This window comes from Cheilinus undulatus, linkage group 5, assembly GCF_018320785.1.
Source record: "Cheilinus undulatus linkage group 5, ASM1832078v1, whole genome shotgun sequence".
Lineage (NCBI taxonomy): Eukaryota > Metazoa > Chordata > Actinopteri > Labriformes > Labridae > Cheilinus > Cheilinus undulatus.
The window spans coordinates 26188919-26211096 of NC_054869.1; the positions used below are offsets into that span (position 1 = coordinate 26188919).

General features: G+C 38.6%; 2 protein-coding genes across 3 annotated transcripts; one reads left to right on the forward strand and one right to left on the reverse strand.

The window, feature by feature from the left end:
• Positions 1-4016: 4016 nt before the first annotated feature.
• On the reverse strand, positions 4017-7709 carry LOC121509682 (transcriptional activator protein Pur-beta-like). The gene has a single exon (XM_041787259.1). It carries the CDS (start codon positions 7244-7246, stop codon positions 6332-6334), a length of 915 nt encoding a protein of 304 aa, XP_041643193.1. The 5' UTR covers positions 7247-7709; the 3' UTR covers positions 4017-6331.
• Positions 7710-7845: 136 nt separating this feature from the next.
• On the forward strand, positions 7846-10626 carry LOC121509683 (histone H2A.V). Of its 2 annotated transcripts, XM_041787261.1 has the most exons (5): positions 7856-7981; positions 8976-9053; positions 9177-9290; positions 9393-9522; positions 9696-10626. In XM_041787261.1, the coding sequence occupies exons 1-5, from the start codon at positions 7979-7981 to the stop codon at positions 9755-9757; spliced, it is 387 nt and encodes a 128-aa protein (XP_041643195.1). In that variant the 5' UTR covers positions 7856-7978; the 3' UTR covers positions 9758-10626. The 2 variants fall into 2 exon arrangements, with proteins under 2 accessions (XP_041643194.1, XP_041643195.1); XM_041787260.1 differs by having other exon boundaries at positions 7846-7981; positions 9177-9522.
• The last annotated feature ends 11552 nt before the right edge of the window (positions 10627-22178 follow it).

The window sequence follows — 22178 nt, forward strand, 5'->3', positions numbered from 1 at the left end:
TTAAAAAAATCAGTGCACTAATTATGAATCTTACTGAATCAAGATCAATGCATTAACGCTGACAGCCCTAGTTAATACTGATGGCCACATTACATAGCAAGCAGTCCTTTTTATGTAATTTTTTGTGGTGATTACAGACAACACAACTGATACACTAACAAAAGAGCATTAGTGTCATCACATGACAAACAGAAGCAAACCATACAAAACACAACATATCTTGACAACAAACACTGATAATGTATCTTATACAACAGAGGGTCAGAGTCTATCCCATCTCTCTAAATAACCTTGGTTATTTCTATATCTTAGCATAGACTGGTTTAAGAAGCTCTTGAATCTGTTGACGTGTAGGGATTTGACTCCATTACCATATACATGAACATTTTCCCAATAATATAATTAAATTAATAGTAAAGGTCTGTTTCTGTAACCCCCCCCCCAGCATCACTGAGAAGAGATCCAGCTTCAGACATAAATTCTTATCTGAACACATTATTTGAACTTCTATTTGAACTTCTATCCAAAATGCAGACCAAGTTACATCAAAATTGTATATATTTCAGTTAAAATTACTGCTCAGTAACCATCTGTAGTTTTTTAGGTCGGCTGACAGACCTGTAATTTAGAATTTAGAATTTCTAGTATTAATGAGTCTTTTCAAGAGCATTTTAAGAGTAGAAACCAATTGGTTAAAGGACTGAAGAGAACAAGTTTAGCCATAAATTTCAGTGTATTGGTTATAACTTGTAAGTTCCCCCTCGTTATTAATAAGGACCTTGTTACAGGGTCATTTATATACAAAACACAAGACTCAAAAAGCTTCCAAAATAGGACTCCCTTCAATCAGAACGACAGAGTTGAACCAGATAGCCTGCTGCAGGACCTCATGTCTGCCCTCTGGAGGACTGAACTGAAAACACAAACAGCTTTGAAGTACACTACACAGCAGCCTTTAGCTTTGATGACTAGAGAAGCATTATACAAGTTAATTCCCATTTCTTGTTTACCTTTTACTCAGGGCACCCCCAAAATTTCCAAGACAACAACTTTAAATGAGATTTAAGGTCAATTTTGCAGTAATACCAGCAAAAGTAGGAAGCATACATTAGAAAACTATTGTTTTCAAACGAATCTTTACATAAACATTACAAAATGACTACAGAAAATGAAGCAATTTTGTATTAAAAGTTATTGGCACAGAAGTTGATCGAAAATAATGAGCAAATATTTTAATGATGCAGCTTTACAGGTATTGAGTATTGGAGTTCTTGACAGCTGGTAGGTTCAGCAGCACCAGACCAGGCCAGTCCAAAGCACAAACAGAACAATGCTGATCGAAGTCTAGCTGAGACAGTATTTCAGGAGATGCACTTTTTATGGCCACTTTCTTCAACTGCAACTGCTGTAAAATCCACCTGCTGTTTCTTGATGTGATGCTTGTTATAAAACTTCCTTTGACTTATCGGTGTGACTCAGTCAGACAGACCTGGATTCATGAACACCACAAATTTATTAGACTTAATAGATTCAGCCACTTGTTTTAAAACAAGTTTTTATATGTAATCCAAGTGATCATTTATATTCAATACTGTATCATAAATATGAAAAATAGCACACTCTTACCAGGAAATAATTTCTGACAAGAATGTTTGATATTTTCAGTATATCTTGCTGATAATTTCTGCTGTTTAACCTCCTCTGTCCTCCTGCCAATTGTCTTACCTCACAGTAGATTATGTTAATCACCTGCTGATTGAGAAACTTTGTCAGGTTCATTCAAATATGGTATCTATTATTAGAGCTGCAGTTCATTTAAGGTTCATCAGGGAGGTATCTCTACAACCACAACAATGTCTTCAGTAATCCTGGGAGGGTTACAGTGTATGAAAGAGGCAGGTATATTAAAAAATGTTTACAGCTGATGATTTCACTGACACACCTTAGTTTAAAAAAGAGAATCTGATCAATGAAATCTCCAGCTTCTGTGTGTCTTTGAGTTGCGTGAGTGTGAGGATTACACAGCGACTTATGTAAACTTCTTCACTCTCACTGTTGTTGTTTCTCACAGTGATGAAAGCAACACATGCCTGTCAGTCATTCTCTTTCAGCCTCAAAGACATGAACTGAAAACAAACTCTTTGTGTAAAATGCCTTTGAAAATCAAAGACTACTGGGGAAATCATTAGTCCTCGTGGTTTTAGCTATTCAGTTACTATATTTTACCACACACCAATGCTACACTGACATTGATTTAATTTATTAACAGATTTTCTGATGAAGATTTTATCGGAAAAATATCATGGGAAATTATGGTGCACTTCTGCATCATCATGTCCACCCTCACTTTATCGATAACCGTCTGGTACCGTGTTGAGGGTGATTGGCTACAATCCGTCTCTCCGTGACCTGTATGCCTCCAGGATGCTGAGGCATGCAGGTAAAATTAAGGCAGACCCCTCTCACCTGAATTATGAACTTTTTGAAGCCCTCCCCTCTGGCAGGAGGCTAAAGTCTATCAGGACCAAAACCTCCTTCCAACAGTTTCTTCCCCTCTGCTGTCAGTCTAATGAACAGTATACCGGCCCTCCCCCTTCCCCTATAGCCCCTGACTGAACCCGAGAACCAGCAGACAGAGTAATGCATGTTTACACAGACCTACGTGTTACATTAACACACACTGATTTTATCTCTACTGTTCATAACTGCACACTGTGTGTGCTATAGTCATTTGGAAAAAAATTCACTCCAAGTTTTTCACCATTAAATCTGCTCATCTGTACTGTTCCTCCTTTTTGCGCCTTTGTACATACTTATTGTGGTGTTCATATTGTATTTTGTTATTCTTATTTTACTACTTATATTTTTTTTGTTTCAATGACAGTCTTTTTATGTCTAACCCCTTCATTATGTTTATTTCTAATAGACTTAAAACTTTTAGTCTTCCTCTATGTTACTTGTTTTGCACCGAACACTAAGTCACACTCCTTGTATGTGAAAATGTACTTGGCAATAAAACTCGATTCTGATTCTGATCTGAAAGAAGGCTAAAAAATACAGCTGAAATAATACTACAACAGCAGAACAGATGTGTGGATCAGAATTTAGTTTTTCTTGTTTCTCCAGCTTTGAATCATCTTGCAGTTCCTCTGATGTGTTTTTTAATCCTTTGAAAATAGCCAGAGCCCTGTGATCAAACTGTTTACAAACTTGCACCAAATTTAAAAGCAGTTAAACCCTGTTCATGCATTTGAGATGCATCTGTATTATGTAGAAAAAATGACATATTACTTTTGAATTTTAGTGCACTTTGTCTGATTTAACTTGTACGCAATGAGCAATACTTGACTGAAATTTAATAATAAAAAAAATGCCTTTTGTTATATTTGAGGACTCAGTTTAATCAAGCAACTTACAAAATAAGGTGGAAATACAGAGTGGAAGTTAACCTTCAAACTGTAGGCCTAAGTGATAAATTGATTTTATAGATAAATTGAGCTTTTGTAAAAAAAAAAAATTAAAAATGAAAATCTAGATTTTCTCTTGAAATTCACAGTTGTACATAAAGTTAAAACTACTGTGAAACTTAATTTTCTTTCATTTGTGTTCTATTTGGTTACCCCTGTAAATAAAATGAATCATCTTTTATTTATACACCACTTTACTTTCAAACTTAATGCTTCAGCAAAATGAAAGGTGTAGAATCAAAGAAATGTTTGAGCAATCACTAGACATTTAACAAAATTTAAACATAACTGACATCCTGAGTTGATTCACTAACAAGTCTGTTTTTTCCACCAAATTGCACTGCATTTGTTCAAGGCTGATTTTAAGCAGAGAGAATAAGACACTTATATACTATATATGGACAAAACTTTTTACCAAGCAATCACCAAACATTCTGCTGGTTATGTGATGATACATTAAAAAAAAAGGTTAAAGAAATAAAAATGTCTATACTTGTACTGCACAAGTTTATAGTGACAGAGTGGGGATAAAAAGACCAACACCTCTCCTGAGCAAAAACCTTTTTTATTTCTCGTTGAAAGGAACTCGGTAGAATATTACAGCAGAACACACGACTGAAACAGCTGCCATTTCACGTAACACAGTACAGGAAGAAGGATGTAGTTCAATCTCATGTGTAATATTATATATAGTATATTTATATCAATAGAAAATAAAATAAACTATTGCTCCCAGGTGTTTGGTTTTTTTCTTATGGCATTTCTGCATTTGATGTGTTGAAGTGGGTAAAGTAAAATTCAACGAGAGGTTTACACACCAAAGGAAGTGGGACAATAAAAAGTGACATTCCCCAAAGCACGGGAACATTGTGGCTTTTTTTTATTAGGCTGAGAAGTAAACTTTAAACTTTTTTTCCATTGCAAGAAAGAAAACTTGAAACCGCTCTCAAATATGGATAAATACCATCATACAGCAATCAGAGTATGCAAATAAAAGAACACAAGGCAGATCTGCATAAGAGCAGGCATGCAAAAATGATCATATTTTAAAAAGGAGCACTAAAGACAAACTGTTGATGATTGCAGGTTGTTTATGTTTGCGTCGTATGGCAACTGATGGGAGAGCCAATTTGAGACAAAACATGGTTAAACGGGGTGGACTGAAACAAGGGGACAACTTGATGCTATGTAAAGTGAACTGGAGTGCTGAGTGTTTGCTGACAAACTACTTTATGAAGTTGCTGCTAGAAATTGCTATAACATATGTTATCAATTTGTTGTACTCTTCTTAATTTCCTCTAAGGAATAAAAGAAATGTTAGGAAAAAAAGCAGGTATGAAATATCACCCTGGACAGTTGCATCCAAAGTTTAGTGTTTTAAATAAGCCACTTCAGGCAGCATTATCTAATAAATGTCTCATATTTCTAAGACATATTTCAATATATCTCTTTTGAAAAATAATTCTATCTATATTTGATCTTTTTGAATAAGTAAATCTCTTTTCCAGTATATATTTTTTCTTTTTTTCTCTCTCTTTAGGTACAGCACCCCCATACGGGTATGTTTTCCAAAAGCACCTAATTTTTCTTACAATCAGACTGAATGTTGCTTCAGTCGTTAATGGTCTGAGTTCAAGATTAAAGGATCCAAATGGCGCACCCTAAGTAAGTCCACAAGGTCAATTCCCTTGAGACTGTAGCTCAAGCCCGGCGATATTAAGCTTTAACTCAGAAAATCATGACCAGTCGTAGAAGCCTGAGCTCACCGTGTCCCCTTTTGACATAAAAAGGTCACAGGGTTCAGACGTGGGCCGGTGTCATAAGAGACATCATCAGTTGCCACAGACGTCACAGCTGCAGCACCTGGCTGATAGGATCTGCACCCAGAACCTCTTGAGGATGATGAACAGGCACAGGTAATGCTGATATTTCCTAAAACACGGATTGAACTCACTGGCCCTGAGACAAAAGAAGCCACGTGTGAGCAGGCCTCACCACATGTCAGCTATCAGAGCAGGAGGTTAGCACCTGAGGGACCCCCAGGAGGGAGCAGGGGAAGGGGAAAAGTGAGACAAACAGGAGGAGGGAAGGGGTCATTTTGACTCGTTTGGTTCGTCCAGAGAGTCCAAATGAGTCGTGTGCTTGTAACAGATCACCTTTTGGGACCTCGCTGGGCTGAGTGAATGTCCTGCAATGCCAAGGATGCCCCCTATAGCTGAGACTGTGGTCCTGGATGTTGTCACTCTGTCTGGGCAAACCATCCCTACCTTTTCAGACAAAAACACACACACACACAGCCATGGTGAGTGATGCAGGTGCTCTGTCTCATTCACAATTATACACCTGCTGGTATGAGTATGTCACACATTTCACACTTCCTTCTTATAATCACACAGACTACAGGTCAGCGCCAGGTGAGCTCTTACTATTGGATGTCAACCAGGAAGTGTTGCTGGTAACTTACTGCTGCTTCTTGAGCACTGTCAAACTTAATTTGCTGGGCTACATAAGTGAGGTTATCAAATAGACAATCAATATATCTATATATAGATAATTATATATATAGATATACGTTTATATATATATGTATATATATATATATACTTTGTCAATGGGGAATCTCATACAAGAGCTGACTACTGCAGTCCGCACTCATTTATCTATCACATCCACCTAAACATGATTCTCTTATATAGACAATAATTTCTCAGTCAAATATACTATTATTTAACTCCGTTGTTTTAGCATTTTTAAAGTTCGATTCGTCATGCACAGAATAGTCGTTCCTCTCTCTGATTCTCTGTTTATCTCCAGGCTTTGCATCATGTTGTCAGCTTCATCACGAGCAGCCAGCTCTCCATCCATCAATCGTCGTCAACGTCGTCCCCCTCCGACTCCTCTCCGGCTCTCCTCTCGTACATCTTATCCCGGTGTCGTTCCTGGATCTCTTTCATTTCCTCGGCGTAGCGGCTGAAAGCTCCGCCGAACTTGCTCCACGCCTTGAATGGGATTGTTATAGAGTTTCTATAACTGGGCTTCACTTCGCTCACCCGCAAGAAAACTCCGTACTTGTTGGATCCCACGTCAAAGAAGAACCGTTTGGAGTCCACCATAATCGAGGTGCCCTCCGGGAGCTCGCTGTAGCCCCCGGCCCCTCCGCCGCCGGCCAGATCCTCCTCATCTCCCCCGTAGTCGTCTATCAACTTGGCCAAGGCGTCACGGAACTCTATTAAGCCCTGGGCAGGGAGTGCGATGGTTTGCCCGGCCAGGCCAGCCCCCGGGATGCCACCCACCCCAACTCCGAAGCCGGGGCCTCGGTTGACGGTCTGTCGGATCCGGAGAAACCGACCCCTCTGGTTCTCCTTTAGGTCGAGGTAGTATTTGCGGTTCTCACGCACCAGGAACTCACTCTTCAAGGCCCGTCTAGGCCCGGTGTCATCCCCACCGGAAGACTGAGCTATCTGCTCCGGGGTGCTAGGCCCAAGCTGGGCGTAGTGCTCTATGAAATCCCCCAGGTAGTCGCGGAACTCTGCTGCAACTGACATAGAGAGGGTCAGTCGACTTTTTGAGCCCCCGGCTCCGACCTCGGCGATTTTGATGAACCGGCCTTTGGCGTTCTGCTTTACGTCAAGATAGAAGCGTTTGTTCTGAATGTCCAACCGCTTCGAGGCCAGCTCCTGGGTCTCCGGTTCCCGTTGGTAATGCTGAAATCCGCCGCCTCCTCCCCCTCCGCCACCGCTGCTGCCACCGCGCTCACTGCCACTGTCCCCATCCGCCATCTTCGCCACCAGCAGCCCGTTTCTCTGCGTATCTTTGACCCCCACCCCCTTTGCTTGCCAAGCTCACAGAGGAAACCGGACGCATAGTTCTGTGCTCTGATTTGTCGAAACAACGGTCAATCAAAAAGTCACAACCAATGCTCGCACCCTAATTGGCTGATTTTGCTGCCTATCACACCGCCTCCTGGATGACATTCGACAGCGAAATGTATCTATAATCCATAACCGTTCACCATGTGAGCATTAAACTGACGTTTTGCGTAATATGTATGCGAATAATTTGTCTTTGGACCAACTAAATGTCAATAACCAACTTATAATGCAGTGACCACAATACTTCGTGTGTTTGAAGACGCTCTGGTGGCACTTGAAGTGAAATACTAGAGTGAAATCCAACTAAGGCCTACAAGTGATGTATTTGGTACATTTTTGGGATGATTGCCCCGGGAAGGACACTCCACACTCACACAGTCCCGCCTACTTGTTGGTTTCGTGCGCAAAGGCAGGCACGATGATCTGGGGATGGGGGATGGGAAGAGTGTTCTGCAACCTGTTTAGCGATTGGTTGGAACTGAGATTCGAAGTAACAACAGGCACCCCGATTGGCTGAGTAGACTCCCACGAGGGGTCTCATGCAAAAGATTTCCGAAAGGGTTTATTGTTTCTTTGCTTTCGGGAGCCGAAATTGTTTGCTATCTACTCAGTTCCACAATCAAATAAGAGGACAGGAAAATGGTAAGTTCGGTCCGGTTGGTGCTTAATGCATCCGCAGGTTCTTGATACATAATTACTACCATGAATGAGCAGTCGTGGATTTAGTGTTAATTTTAACTGGATAAATCGAATAGACGGTGTGTGGTTAAAAGCTTGCTAAAAAGCTAACTGTCAGCTATCACTTTAGCATTGACACTGGCTGTAGAAGTCTGTATATGGTCAGTTTTTTGTTGTTTATAGTAATACCATGTACAGTGGGACACTTTTCGGTGTTATAATGCATTAGGTACGTTGAGTTCTGTATTTCACATGCGAAATCTGACGCATTGTTTTGTTTTGGCAAGCTAAGTTGAGCTAATTCATTAGCCTAACGGTTGCTTGGCTGCTGGTGGTTACTCGTAACTTTGTTAAAATAAGCATGAAAGCATGAAAAATGGTATAAAATCCAGTCCGGGATAGCGTTATGCCTATGTTATCATGCAGGAACGAACTTCCTTATAAGAAACTTAAATCCTTGAATGAAAACTAGTACGCTGATCGTCTTAAAGCGGCGCGTCTGTTTTCTATTTGTCGCGGGATGAGTGGCAGGAGCCCGCTGACAGCTCCCCATGTTGTCCTTGTCATTACTTCGTGTGTTTTCTCTTGATTATGTGTTTGGAAACTCTGTGTTTTAACGATAGCATTTTTGTTAATAGTTTTCTTCGTTCTTGTTGATTTTTTTTGTTCAATTATTTGTTGGCGGGAAAGCGACAATAGCTTGATCAGCATCCGAAATATAACCTATGAAACTATAAAATTATGAACTGATCACATGAAGCCTTTTAGACGTGATTCTTTTATTGTTATTTGACTTTAGGTCGTGCTGTACTTGCCCGAGCAAGTGAGATGTTTTGGTTTGAGTTATGCAGAAATTTCGAACAAGCTGTCTTAATACATTTAATAATCAGTTTGATTTGTCTCAGTTTCAGCTCCTTTTTGTTTCCTGTTTAAAATGTTCTAAATTCCCTCCTTGCAGGCTGGTGGCAAGGCAGGAAAGGACAGTGGCAAAGCCAAGGCGAAGGCAGTGTCACGCTCCCAGAGGGCTGGGTTGCAGGTAAATAATTTTGTTTCACACCACAGTAGCTTAATTGTTTGTGTTTTATACTACCAATATCACAGTGAGAGGGAATACCACCTTTTGACTGAACAAAACCGGTATCTGTCTGTTTCCCAAAAGTTTCCAGTGGGTCGTATCCACAGGCACTTGAAGACCCGCACAACAAGCCATGGTCGTGTAGGAGCCACGGCAGCTGTATACAGCGCTGCCATCCTCGAGTACCTCACTGCTGAAGTAAGCCTCTTTTTTTGGAGATTCAGAGTAGTAATGGGTACTGAATGCTGTTTTTGTGGATGTTATGCTGCCCCAGGCATTTATTTTTTTGTTTGCTCTCAGGTACTAGAGTTGGCGGGCAATGCCTCCAAAGACTTGAAGGTGAAGCGTATCACTCCCCGTCACTTGCAGCTTGCCATCCGTGGTGACGAGGAGTTGGACTCTCTTATCAAGGCAACAATTGCTGGAGGAGGTGAGCTGACAGTTTTTTCCGACATTTTTACAAGGATTGTTCTTGCTCAGAAGTGCATTGGTATCAGTTTGCTCTGCTAATTCTATGTTGCATGTCATGTATAAATTTAATATTTATGTATTCTGCAGATTTCTTTAACCGTGAACTAATATTTCTTTTCTGTGTGTTTTTAGGTGTCATTCCCCACATCCACAAATCCCTCATTGGGAAGAAGGGCCAGCAGAAAACTGCATAATTGCAACGTTGACCAGAAGTTTTGGGGCTTGGGCTTTGATTGGACCAGGAGTTCACATTTGTTCTTTTTTATCATTAATATTATAGCAAACAAAGAGTGATTGTTAGGTTTTGTGTTGTAATATTTTCCCATATCTAGAAAAAAAAATACAGAACCCCCCTTAATGACAGAAAACCCTTTGTATGTTAATGTAGAATGTTTGCCTGGCAAATTTATGATTATTTCAAATGGTGACAGTGAATTTGTTTGATTGGCCTGGGTCTCTGTAATGTTTTATACTGAAAAAAGAAATTGTTAAACCTTTTTTATATAAAAAAAGTTGTTTTGTGATTATTTTCTTGAAGTTACAATATTTACCGTAATACAAGTTCTTAAGGAGATTTTGTGTCTTTAGATGACATTTGCTAAATGTGGTATGGTGCTTTTTTCTGTCTACTTACTGTAATATTTTCAACTGCACAAGGAAAATGTATTAAAAGTTGACTTTTTACATTAAGACTAAAAATCTTACAGTGCAGTTTATTGCAACCTTCCTTTAACAACGGTTTGGTAGTTCAAACGCCTGTAAATGAATACATGTATGATCAGGGGCTTGTGATTTTTTTTTTTTTCTTACTGTTGAGAAATCTACCTGTTACATGTAAAAGTTTACCTCTGATCTAAGGCTTTTGGATTAATACTGGAAAGCATATCCATCAGTCTGAGTCTGTCCTTTTAAAAGAATAGACTCAGTAAAACAACTAATATTTGATAGAGAATAAATGCCACATAATGTTATTCCTGGCTTGGTTTGACAGAAAACCCACTTCCAAAAATTGTGTGAAAATGAGTGCCTGATTTAGTTTTTAATAAATCAGTCTACCACTGAGGCTAAATTGGTGATTTGATAAAAAAAAATAGAGCAGTTGCTCTAATAAATGTCTGACATTTATAGGATTGATGAGAAATAAATCAAGCTCATTAAAAATTATTGGTATCTAAGCATAAAATAAGGCAATATCACAGAATTTTTCCCCTGTGAGTTAACCGCTGGCCAGTAGAGGGAGCCACCTTTTCAATATGATCTCATTCCATTTGAATCACTGAATAGTCTGCATATATAAAGATTCAAACTAAACATTTTCTTCTGTAAGATATCAACATCTGCATATGCATAAAATGTACACAAAAGGATTTAAGATTTTAATGAGAAAGAATATAAAAATGTAAGGACTCAGGTTCAAATATGCAAACTAATATATGTAAATTTAGATATTTATAAATATATAGAGATATGTGTATGTATGGAGTACTTTCTTAGGCACCACAAATAAGAATTTTTAATTAAAAAAATGAACACTAACAATACTATGTTAACAAAAAATACTTTTTACTAAAATGCAAATATATTGTGTTTCTTGATTCTGTCGCTTTCTCTTACATCATCACAACAAAGTAGGAATAACTCTGTATCTGTCAAAACCTATATTCTAATATGACCTGTTGTGGCCACTAATACAACCTGATTGTATTTGTCTGAAGTGACCAAGGTTATAATAGTTTTGGGTTTTTTGTAAGTTTTTATTTTTATTACATTTTTGCTTTCTGTGTTAAATTTCAGTTTAGTTTTAGTTTTAACTGCTGGTTTATTAGTTTAGTTTTATTTTGCAAAAATGCTCCATTTTAACTTAGTTTTTTTTTTTTTTTTTTTTTAGGTTTTAGTGTTAGGTTTAGTTTTTTGTTTGCATGTTTACATGTTTACAAGGCTGAGTGAACGTCATAGATTTTTAAAAACATATTCAAACTGGCCACTCTTTACTTGTCGTTTATTTATTTAAAGATGATGTTTGAATACAACTCCAGACATGAAACTACCACTGTGTGGAGTCTTAACCAATCAATTCAGGCAATTTTACACTCCCCAGACCTGGGCATAGGTGCCAGTCAGTATGGCTGTGTCATATTTTACCTCTATTTATTATTTTAGGTAGTTTTGTAAGTGTACTATACAGTTAGTTAATTTTCGTTTTTTGGTAAAGCTTAGTTTTTATCAAGTTTCAGTTAACTAAAATGATTTTCGAATGTTAGTTTTAGTTATTTACCCATAAAAGCCTTGGAACTGACACAGGAGGTAAGAAACTACTTACAGTAAGTTGGTGCTGAGAAAAACTGAGAAAACTTCAATAGAAAATGATTTTATGAAAATGATTATTGTGAATGCAATAAAATAGGCTAAAACAGCAAAAATGGGTTAAAACAGGCAAAATATGGCATAAATGTGCGAATAAACAAATAAATGGGTTAAAACTGGCTTAAAGAAGTTGAAAATATGGGCAATATGTGGTGAAAAAAGCTAAAGTGTATGGGAAAAACTGCAAAAATTGGTACAAATGGCAAAAAACAATTGGTGAAACAAGGAAAAATGCATTTGAAGTGACAGACATTGGCAAAAGGCAGCAACAATATGTTTAAAAGTGGCATAAAAATAGGTAAAAATGGGTTGAAAGTGGCAAAAATGGGCAAAAGCAGCAAAAATGTGATACCACTTGACAAAAAGTATTGTCAAATGGGATTAGAGTGACAAATATTTGCCAAAAACCAGCAAAACAGGTTTAAAGTGGTAAAAATAGGGACAAAACAGTGACGTAAATAAGTGTTAAGTGGTAAAAATGGGTTGATTAAACCAAGAAATGTGATAAAAGTGCCAAAACAGTGGCAAAAAATTGACTAAAAAATACAGGTTAAAAGTGGCAATAAAAGTTGTAAAATAGGTTGAAAAACAAAAAATGGGTTACACTCACGAAAGCAATGGCAAAAAGAGTTACAACTGGAAAGTTACAACTGGCTTGAAGTGGCAAAAATTTGCAAGATGGATGAAACAAAGCAAATGTGGTTTAAAAGTGGCAGAAACGGGCAAAAAAATGTGAAGGAAGGGTTAAAACAAGAACAAGGGTTAAAAGTGTCAAAACAGTGACAAAATGTAACCTTGCAAAGCAGATGGATATGCCCGTTTCCATGTTTCTCGCTGGTGAATCCAGCTCCTGCCAAGCTCCCGTCTGAACCGTCTGAGCCCGGTTAGAAAGTGACAGAACCAATCAGTTTTTTCCAGATGGATCCATCTGGTGTGCCAAGTTAGACAAAATAGACATAGAATGGTAAAGATGTGTTCAAAGGTGACAAACAAGTAAAAAGTTTATGCTGGTTATTTTTCAGCATTAAGCATTAAAGACCCTGTAAAGTGAAAATAAATCTGTATTTAGGTTTACTGTATGGCTGGTCACTGTGTCATGAACCCCAAGTTCAAATTTCAGTCGAATAAAACATCTCCAAGTTTATAAAATTAAGCTTCAAAATCCTGAAAATGAGGCGGTAAAATATGCTCTAGGATGGTGTGGGCATGTCTGTTGAATGAGCTGAAGCCACGCCCACCCAGGAGAAATAGAGTGGTGCAGTCGTGACTTAATTTTGTAGGCAAACAAGGAAGTTAGCATTGCATGGGTTCCCTCAGCGTCGAAAAAGCTTACTTCATGCTATATTGAACTAAAACACGGTCAACTAAATTTGACATCATCACCCGCGGATACAAGTAAACAGCAGGTTCAGTTGCTGCGCTTTGGATGATGACGTGTAGGCTTCCCGACAAACCCTGTGGTCCTTGTTAGCTGTTTGTTTATTAAGACATGAAAAGATACTCAGTTCAAAGGTGGGACACATTTTAGATGTATTTTATGTTGTAGGATAAAACGTCAAACTCTCTTGAGCTTGTGTTCACCACAGACCTTATTTTGGGCATTTAACCGAAAAACTCATTCAAACTCATTCATTCTTACTCACTTCTGTGTTTTAGGACTCATTCCTGCACCACTCCATAGGATCCTCTCAAATTTAGAAAATGTTACAATCTGAATGGAGGAAAGCACTCATGCCATTAGCCTGCCCCTTGACCTTACAGTGACCTTATGAACAGAGCACAGCAGCCTGGCTCTGTGGCAGAGAAGAGGCAAGTCTGCTGTCTGGCTCAAATCTTGGTTATGACACTTTAAATGATCCATAGGCCACTGTGGTTGATAGATGTGGCAAATTTACCTCACAATGAACAAAAAACAGCATTTAATTGACTGTGTTCTTTCAATAAAGGCAGTGACATCAGCTAACAATGGACTGTACTGAGATTAACTGCTCTGTGATTTTATATTGTAGTTTTAGAGGGGCGGGGTCATTCCCCACTGTGGGCTGGTGACATCACGAGTCCACATATTTGCCCTGCCCAAATTAAACCCAGCCTGGAAAGAGAAGAAGAACTTTCTAATGATCTAAATCCAGAATTCAGTCACATGTAGATCTCAGTGTTTTCGAATGTTCATCATAACCATATTCAGACATACACTATATTGCCAAAAGTATTTGCTCACCTGCCTTGACTCACATATGAACTTAAGGACATCCCATTCTTAATCTATCAGGTTTAATATGACGTTGGTCCACCCTTTGCAGGTATAACAGCTTCAGCTCTTCTAGGAAAGCTTTCCAAAAGGTTTAGGAGTGTGTTTTTATGGGAATTTTTGACCATTCTTCCAGAAGTGCATTTATGAGGTCACTCACGAATGTTGGATGAGAAGGCCTGGCTCTCATTCTCTGCTCTAATTCATCCCAAAGGTGTTCTATCGGGTTGAGGTCAGGACTCTGTGCAGGCCAGCCAAGTTCATCCACACCAAACTGTCTCATCCATGTCTTTATGGACCTTGCTTTGTGCACTGGTGCACAGTCTTGTTAGAACAGGAAGGGGCCATCCCCAAACTGTTCCCACAAAGTTGGGAGCATGAAATTGTCCAAAATCTCTTGGTATGCTGGAGCATTCAGAGTTCCTTTCACTGGAACTAAGGGGCCAAGCCCAGCTCCTGATAAACAAGCCCACACCATAATCCCCCCTCCACCAAACTTTTCACTTGGCACAATGTAGTCCAAGGTTGTTATAGTTAACTAAAACTAACTAAATAACTAAAACTAAAATTCAGAAATCATTTTAGTTATCTGAAACTAAATAAAAACTAAGCTTTACCAAAAAAACAAAAACTAACTAAAACTGTATTATGCACTTACAAAACTAACTACAATGAAATTAAAATGGGGAAAAAATATCCTTAGTTTTGGTCTTTGACACAACCATACTGACCAGCACTGACACCCAAGTCTGGGAAGTGTAAAATTGCCTGATCTGATTAGTTAAAACTTCACACAGTGGTCATTATTAAGTAAATAAAATGATAAGTGAAGAGTAGCCTGTTTTTTTCATATGTGTTTTTAAAAATGTATGACGCTCACTCAGCCCCAACATCTATCCATAGAAAGCTAAAACTAACACTAAAACTAATAAAAACTAAACTAAAACAAATTTTGCAAAATAACAGCTAAACTAACAATCCTAATAAAAACTAAACTGAAATCAAACACGGAAAGTGAAAACGAAATAAAAATAAAAATTAATGAAAGATCCAAAACTATTATAAACTTGATGCAGTCAGACAGGTACCGCTGTCCTGGCAACCGCCAAACCCTGACTCGTCCATCAAATTGCCAGCTGGAGAAGTGGGATTTGTCACTCAAAGAGAATGCATCTCTACTGCTCTAGAGTCCAGTGGCGGTGTGCTTTACACCACTGCATCCAATGCTTTACGTTGCACTTGGTGACGTATGGCTTGTATGCAGCCGCTCGGCCATGGAAACCCATTCCATGAAGCTCTCTACGCACTGTTCTTGAGCTAATCTGAAGGCCACATGAAATTTGGAGGTCTGTAGTGATTGACTCTGCAGACAGTCAGTGACCTCTGCGCACTATGCGCCTCAGCATCCGCTGACCCTGCGCTCATTTTACGTTGCTTACCACTTCATGGCTGAGTTGCTGTCGTTCCCAATCGTTTCCACTTTGTTATAATACCACTGACAGTTGACTGTGGAATATTTAGGAGTGAGGAAATTTCCCCTCTGGACTTGTTGCACAGGTGGCATCCTATCACAGTACCACGCTGGAATTCACTGAGCTCCTGAGAGCGACCCATTCTTTCACGTGTTTCTAGTGTTTGTTTCACACATCCATCTGGAAAACCTCTCATACACAGTATTTTGGAAAGGGTAGAGGCTTTGAAAAAAATCCTCAGAGGGTGATTGGATGAATGTTCTATCACATCTTTATGGGCCAATCAAGCAGCATCCAAGCTAATGCCTCCCACCATATCTGCACCAGCCTCTTGTTGCTGCTTGCTTACATCACGACGCTGCCGCACTGCCCTTCGTTGCTGATTGGTCCTGTCACTTTCTAACCAGGCCCAAATGGTTCAGTAGCTTTGCAAGATGGATTTGCCAGTGAGAAACACGGAAATGGGAGTATCCATCTGCTTTGCAAGGTTGATCTAGTGTGTATAGCCAAAAATTTGGGATTTTACTTTACAGAGTCTTTAAGTGTCACATACTCTAATCTCTTGATGGCTTGTTTTGCAGGAACATGTTGCATATCTGCTGCAGATGAGTAGAGCCTCCTCTTCCTCCTATCCCTAAAGTTTATTCAGTATCTCTCCATTAAAGGGGTATTAAGTAGTTTAATTCTCTTCCACATCGAAGGTTGGAGGACAGAGGGTGTTTTTATTGCAGAACATATTTTAACAATCACTCATTGCAATTGTGACATTTATTTATGAATTAAAATTGACCTCACTTATGAGAACTGTCTTTACTCCTTTGTTCCCTGGCACTGACCTAAACAGTTAACAATGATTTTCTATATTGCATTTGGATAACACCTTAGTTTCAAGCTCATCCCATTATTTGCTTTGCAGCTCCCACACAGCAAAATGTCAGAAAATCTTTCATTAAATAAGCTGCAAATGACTTGGAGCAGATGAGGGATGAGACTGCAAAAGAACAAGCGAGGGTGACAAGAACACAAAGCTGTTGTTTATTTATTAAAATAAGTTTTCTTGTGACTCAGTTTAATGATTAAGATGATAAAAAAAAGTTTTGGCTGGGAGGTGGCTCACAGCTTGACACCATGAGACCCAACGCTGGAACTCACACCCAAGTGACACTGATTTAATAAGGAAGCTTTCTCTATTATCAGCCACAAACATTGGTAACTTTAAGTTGTGTCTCAAACTGCCCCTGCTTTAACTGTCTACAGTGGCTATTAGTAAGCTCTAGTAGTATGTCTGCTGTTTGTCTCTTCGCCTCTCTGTGTAATGTGACTAATTAGCTGCGAATCATACATGTTACAAGAAAATCTGATGGTGATCTATCCAAGAGTGGTGCTGGTCTTCTGCCTCAGACAGTGTTGGAGGGCAACATTGCTATTCCTTTGAGTTTGAGCGCCATGTTGCTCAAAAACAAAAACAAAAAAACCCAGAAAATGCCTAAGTGCCGCAACATGAGCAGTTAAATCTATCTTAAAATGTAAAAAAAAAAATGAAGGAAAAATGTGCCATGCTCACTCTTTTTGACTGGCAGATGATCTCAGGATGAGGGTTTGATCCATAGGAAATATGACACCTATCAAACAGAACATTTAATCCTTAGGATTCTTCCTTTACCAGACTGTCACAAATCTGAAATATCACAGAAGCTTTGAGGTGGTTATGAAACTGCTGTAAACTCAGGAGCTCCAACACATGCCGTCGAGGTCTTTCTGATCAAACGTGACAGCAGATGTGTTGTCCACAAGAGTGCGAGCCTCCACGGGAAAACATGAAAGATTCTGCTGCTGCTCATCTTCAAAGAGTGAGAATAGTTTGTTTATTCTTACATCTCTTTCTCTCCGTCTTTAGAGTTTTCTCTGGAGGATGACAGGAGAGTGACAGGCAGAGGTCAGCCTTCAGCTCTCATTCTCCTCTGCAGCAAACAGGAGACGCTTGGAATGCACTGCACAGAGCAACAGTAGTGTTTGAGATAATAATTCAGATATTTTTGAATAGATTCTATCACAGTACAATAGCTCATCTTGATCCACTGATAAGTCCATCAATAAATCTAGTATCTTTAAACCTTGTTCCTTCTGGTGCTAAACAATGTAATGTGTATGACAAGTGAAATGACAAAGTGAAATCTGTAATCCATACAGCAATGAGAACCACATGAAGGGTTAGACCATGATTTCGCAGTAACCCTCATCTTTGAGATCTTTTATCGTGTCTTTCATCTTATTTATTTCGTGTAAAGATTGAATCTTAGGATTTGGCTACACCATGTCAACAATTCACATTTCCATCTGTAACTTCAAAACTGTCGTCCACATACCAACAACAGATAACTCAAGTCCTCATTAATAAAAACACTCTAAACATGGCGCAACAGTTTGACTAATGAAAAGATCGATCAGGTTTAACAGCCTTTTTTGTCTGTATGTAAATTCAGCATCAGTAAACCCCCATAAATGTTATTTTATATCCTTAATTTAAAAACTAAGTTACAGTGCTTTTAGAAAGAAGTGAGACCCCATTCACTTTTTTCTGTTTCCTTTTGTAGCAGTCTCATGGTACATAAAGACATCTTTATTCTCATAAATCTACACTCAGTACCCAATCATGACAACGTGAAAACAGGATTTTAGATTGTTTGAAAAAATATTAAAAATAAAAAAAAACAGAAATATCACTTTGGTATAAGCATTCGGACCAGTTGCAAGAAAAAAAAAACTTGAATTTTGCTCAGGTGCCTCCCATTTCTGTGGATCTTTGCTGAGATGTCTCTACCCTTGACTGGAGTACACCTGTGGTAACACATCTTTCTACAGTAGGCCTCACAGCTGACAATGCATATCGGAGCAAAAACCAAACCATGAGGTCAAAGGAACTACACGATGAGCTCAGAGACGGGAATATTGCATGTAACAGGTTACAAATAAAGTTCTGTTGCACTGAAGGTTCTCAAGAGCACAGAGGTCTCCATAATTCTTAAATGGAAGAGGTCTGGCACAACCAGGACTCTTCCAAGAGCTGGTCGCCCAGGCCTTACTAAGAGGGGTGACCAAGAACCCGAAGGGCACCCTGAATGAGATCCAGAGATCCTGTGTGGAGATGGGACCAAAGTTCCAGAAGTTCAACCATAACTGCAGCCCTCCACCTGTATGGGCTTTATGGTAGAGTGGCTAGATGAACACCTCTCCTCAATGCAAAACACAGGAAAGCCCAGAGTTTCCAAAAAAACTCATGTGAAAGCCAAGTTCTTCACATAATGCTGCTTCATGATTTGTCCTGCGTGTTGCATTTATTTTTGTTAACATTTGCTTGTCTTGCTTCTTGTTTTTCAAGCATGTAATTTGTGACTGTGGCTACGTACTCACCCACTCTGATAATGACACGTTACATCATAGCTTTTAGTCATTTTTATTGCGGGGCATAGTCTTTACTCTGTTCCCTCTGTTACCTTTTCTTATAATAGTTTGTAGCATTGATAATTATGCACGGTAAAGTAAAATGAATAAACAAATAAATAAATGAATAAATGCTTTTGAAAGGGTTTTAAGTTATGTAAATGAGATATTTTTTTTATTTTTGATACATTTGCTTAAAAAAAAATCTAAAATTCTGTTTCCCTTTGTCATGATGGGGTACTGGGTGTAAATTAACAAGACTGTATATTTTTTACAGTAGCATCATGCTGCAAAATAATAAGGGTGAAGCAAGCAAAGGGGGTATGAATACTATCTGTGTGCTGTACATTAAATTTGAGGGGTAGAGGCCTCCTACACAGAATGTGTATACCTTTTCTGTGTTGTGATATCTACAGTATATTATGTAAACCAGAAAATCAGGTCACTTATTTAATTTTCAACCGATAAAAATCTCATTAAATAATTGATATATATATTTCTTGAAGACATATTAAGAGAAGAAGCTCTGCATTCCAGTTCAATGTCATGAGGCCATTATAAATAACTTAACTGGTTGGCTACATAACCTCAAATGTCTATTGGCTTCAAAACCAGAGAAATTCTTAATTTCTATTGTTTTAAGACTGTGTCTTATCATGGGGTCACCATGGCAGAGCCATTATTACACTTTCTTTTTGCCAAGGAAATTCTTGATGTTATGTCAAAGACTGCTACACTATAAAGGGGGAAATAGCACTGAAAGCTGCAGTTCTGTGTCTGCATCTCATTCTCATTCATGTTTAGTGCTGCCTACCTATAGTGGACCACAACACATTTCTCCCATCAGCTATACATTCAGTCATCCACCGGTTAAAAGTACTGTATGTGTGAACAATGGGATCTGTATACCATTTGAGAGACTTTTTTTTCTTCCTGTTGATTTATTATTTGACCTTATCTCCACACCACTCTACCACAGACATACCACACACTCATGCTTTAAGGTGTGACATAAATGCTTTTTACCAGGAGTGTCATACAGACCAGCCAGCTGAAAGGGTGTCATCTGGTCCTCGAGATGCTTTGGGGATATGTGCTATTTCAGGAATTAATTACACAATATTTTCACTAATTCATCAATCCAATGTTAAATTATTGCTAAAATTAGCTAATTTAATGAAACCAAAGAGGAAGTAAATAAATAGTAAGGCCGGGATTGTTGGCTCCTCTTACTGAGCTAAGCCGGCTTACCTGGATCACTAAAAAGAGAATTCGCATCACTTTTACTTGTCCTCTTAATGAGACCCCCTTTATGGCAGAATTTTACATATAAAAATATCTGTCTTTTAGATTTTCTGTATGACAGGCCACTGTGTTATGAACCACCAGGCCAAATTTCAGTCATTAAAACATCTCTAAATGTATGAAATTAAGCTGACAAATGATATGACAATAATATTTGCTCAGTGGCTGTGGGTGTGTCGGTTGAATCAGCAAATGCTGCGCCTTCTCAAATTTTGAAAAAAAAGAAAAAAAAAGAAAAGAAAGAAAGCTTAAACCTGGATGGAGGAATTGTCTTTTCGGGATTCTAAAACATGTCATTGAAAAGCAAATAAATACATGTAGGGACCACAGTGCCATAAAACAACCATATTAAACCAATGACTCCCACATAAGTCAGCTTTGGGCCAATAAAAACTCAGATATGATTATAGGATATCACATAAATCTATCACTCACATCAGTCACTTTGCTCAGGATGCATTTGGTGTGCAGGTCCAGCTAGCAACAGCGGTGATGCTATGCCCAAACCAGCTAAACTGAGGAATTTGATAATGAGAGCTATCTTGAGTTTGGTTTTATTGAGAACAGCGATGGGAGACAAAAATGTGGTGTGCGTCTGTGTTTGCAAATGAAGCCATGAAGCCCGCCAAGCTAAAGCATCATCTTATAATAAAGCATGCAGAGTTTAAAGACAAAACAAAAGATTTTTTCAGACAAAAGGTAAACGAGAATGGCAGTTAACATGTTTTATCAATGTGATAAAACCCTGGACTCCAGTTTGAGAACCACTGTGCTGCTATGATACAACTCTTTTTTTAAGCCACCAGAGAAACAGTCTAGACAGACAGTCTAGAGCTAAGAAGTTTCAGTTTCATTTTCTCTCTCTATATCTAACTCTTCAGGTATTCCTTATATCACATTGCTGAGAACACTCCATTTCCTGATGTTGCTCTTCAAAATAAATGCCTTTAAATATGACTAGAATTAGAGACTTTTAGTATGATAGACTTGGCAGGAATAGAATGTGTCTATCATCACAATGTATCACAACGTTAACATTGGATTGTGATTGAACTGTTATTGCTTCGAGAGAGACAAAGCCACAGTCTTTTTCTTTCTTCTTTTTCTTTCTGTGATACTATCAATGACCAATAGGCCACAGTAGCTGACAGAATCTGCAAATTAACCTCATAATGAACAAAAAACACAACATTTAACAGGCTGTAACTTTTCAGTGAAGACAGTGACATCAACAGACTGCTTGTGATTTGATATAATTGTAGTGTTAGGGGGGCAGGACAATTCTGGTCTAAATAAAAATTCAGTCACACATAGATGTCAGGGTTTGCTGTAGCATCAGTTCTAATTTTGTTGTTTTTTAAAGCTTAAGCAGCCACTTATCTTTTAATCTCACGTTTTCAACACAGATGTTATGACATGCCAGTCTCGTCTCGTTCTCCAGATGAACTGAATAACAGCATGAAATCATTTCTGGCTTTGAATAAAGTCTGAATTCAAACACATCAACCCTTCAGGTGTGATTTGTTACAGTGTGGTGGTGAAACTGGAGGTAAGTCCTTGACAGGAATAACTTCATGATGAAAGAAAATGCAGGCCTCCTTTGATCGTCCATGTAAAGAACATGTAAGATGGACTCTGACAGAGAACATCTTCATTTACTGAGAGGAAGAAGAGGAGCCTTTACCTGTCAGTGACTGTGTGTCTATAAACGTTTGATGTTTTTACCCTCTGAAAACCTTCATCAAATGCAGTCTGGCACCAGGCAGGAGACACTGAGGCTGA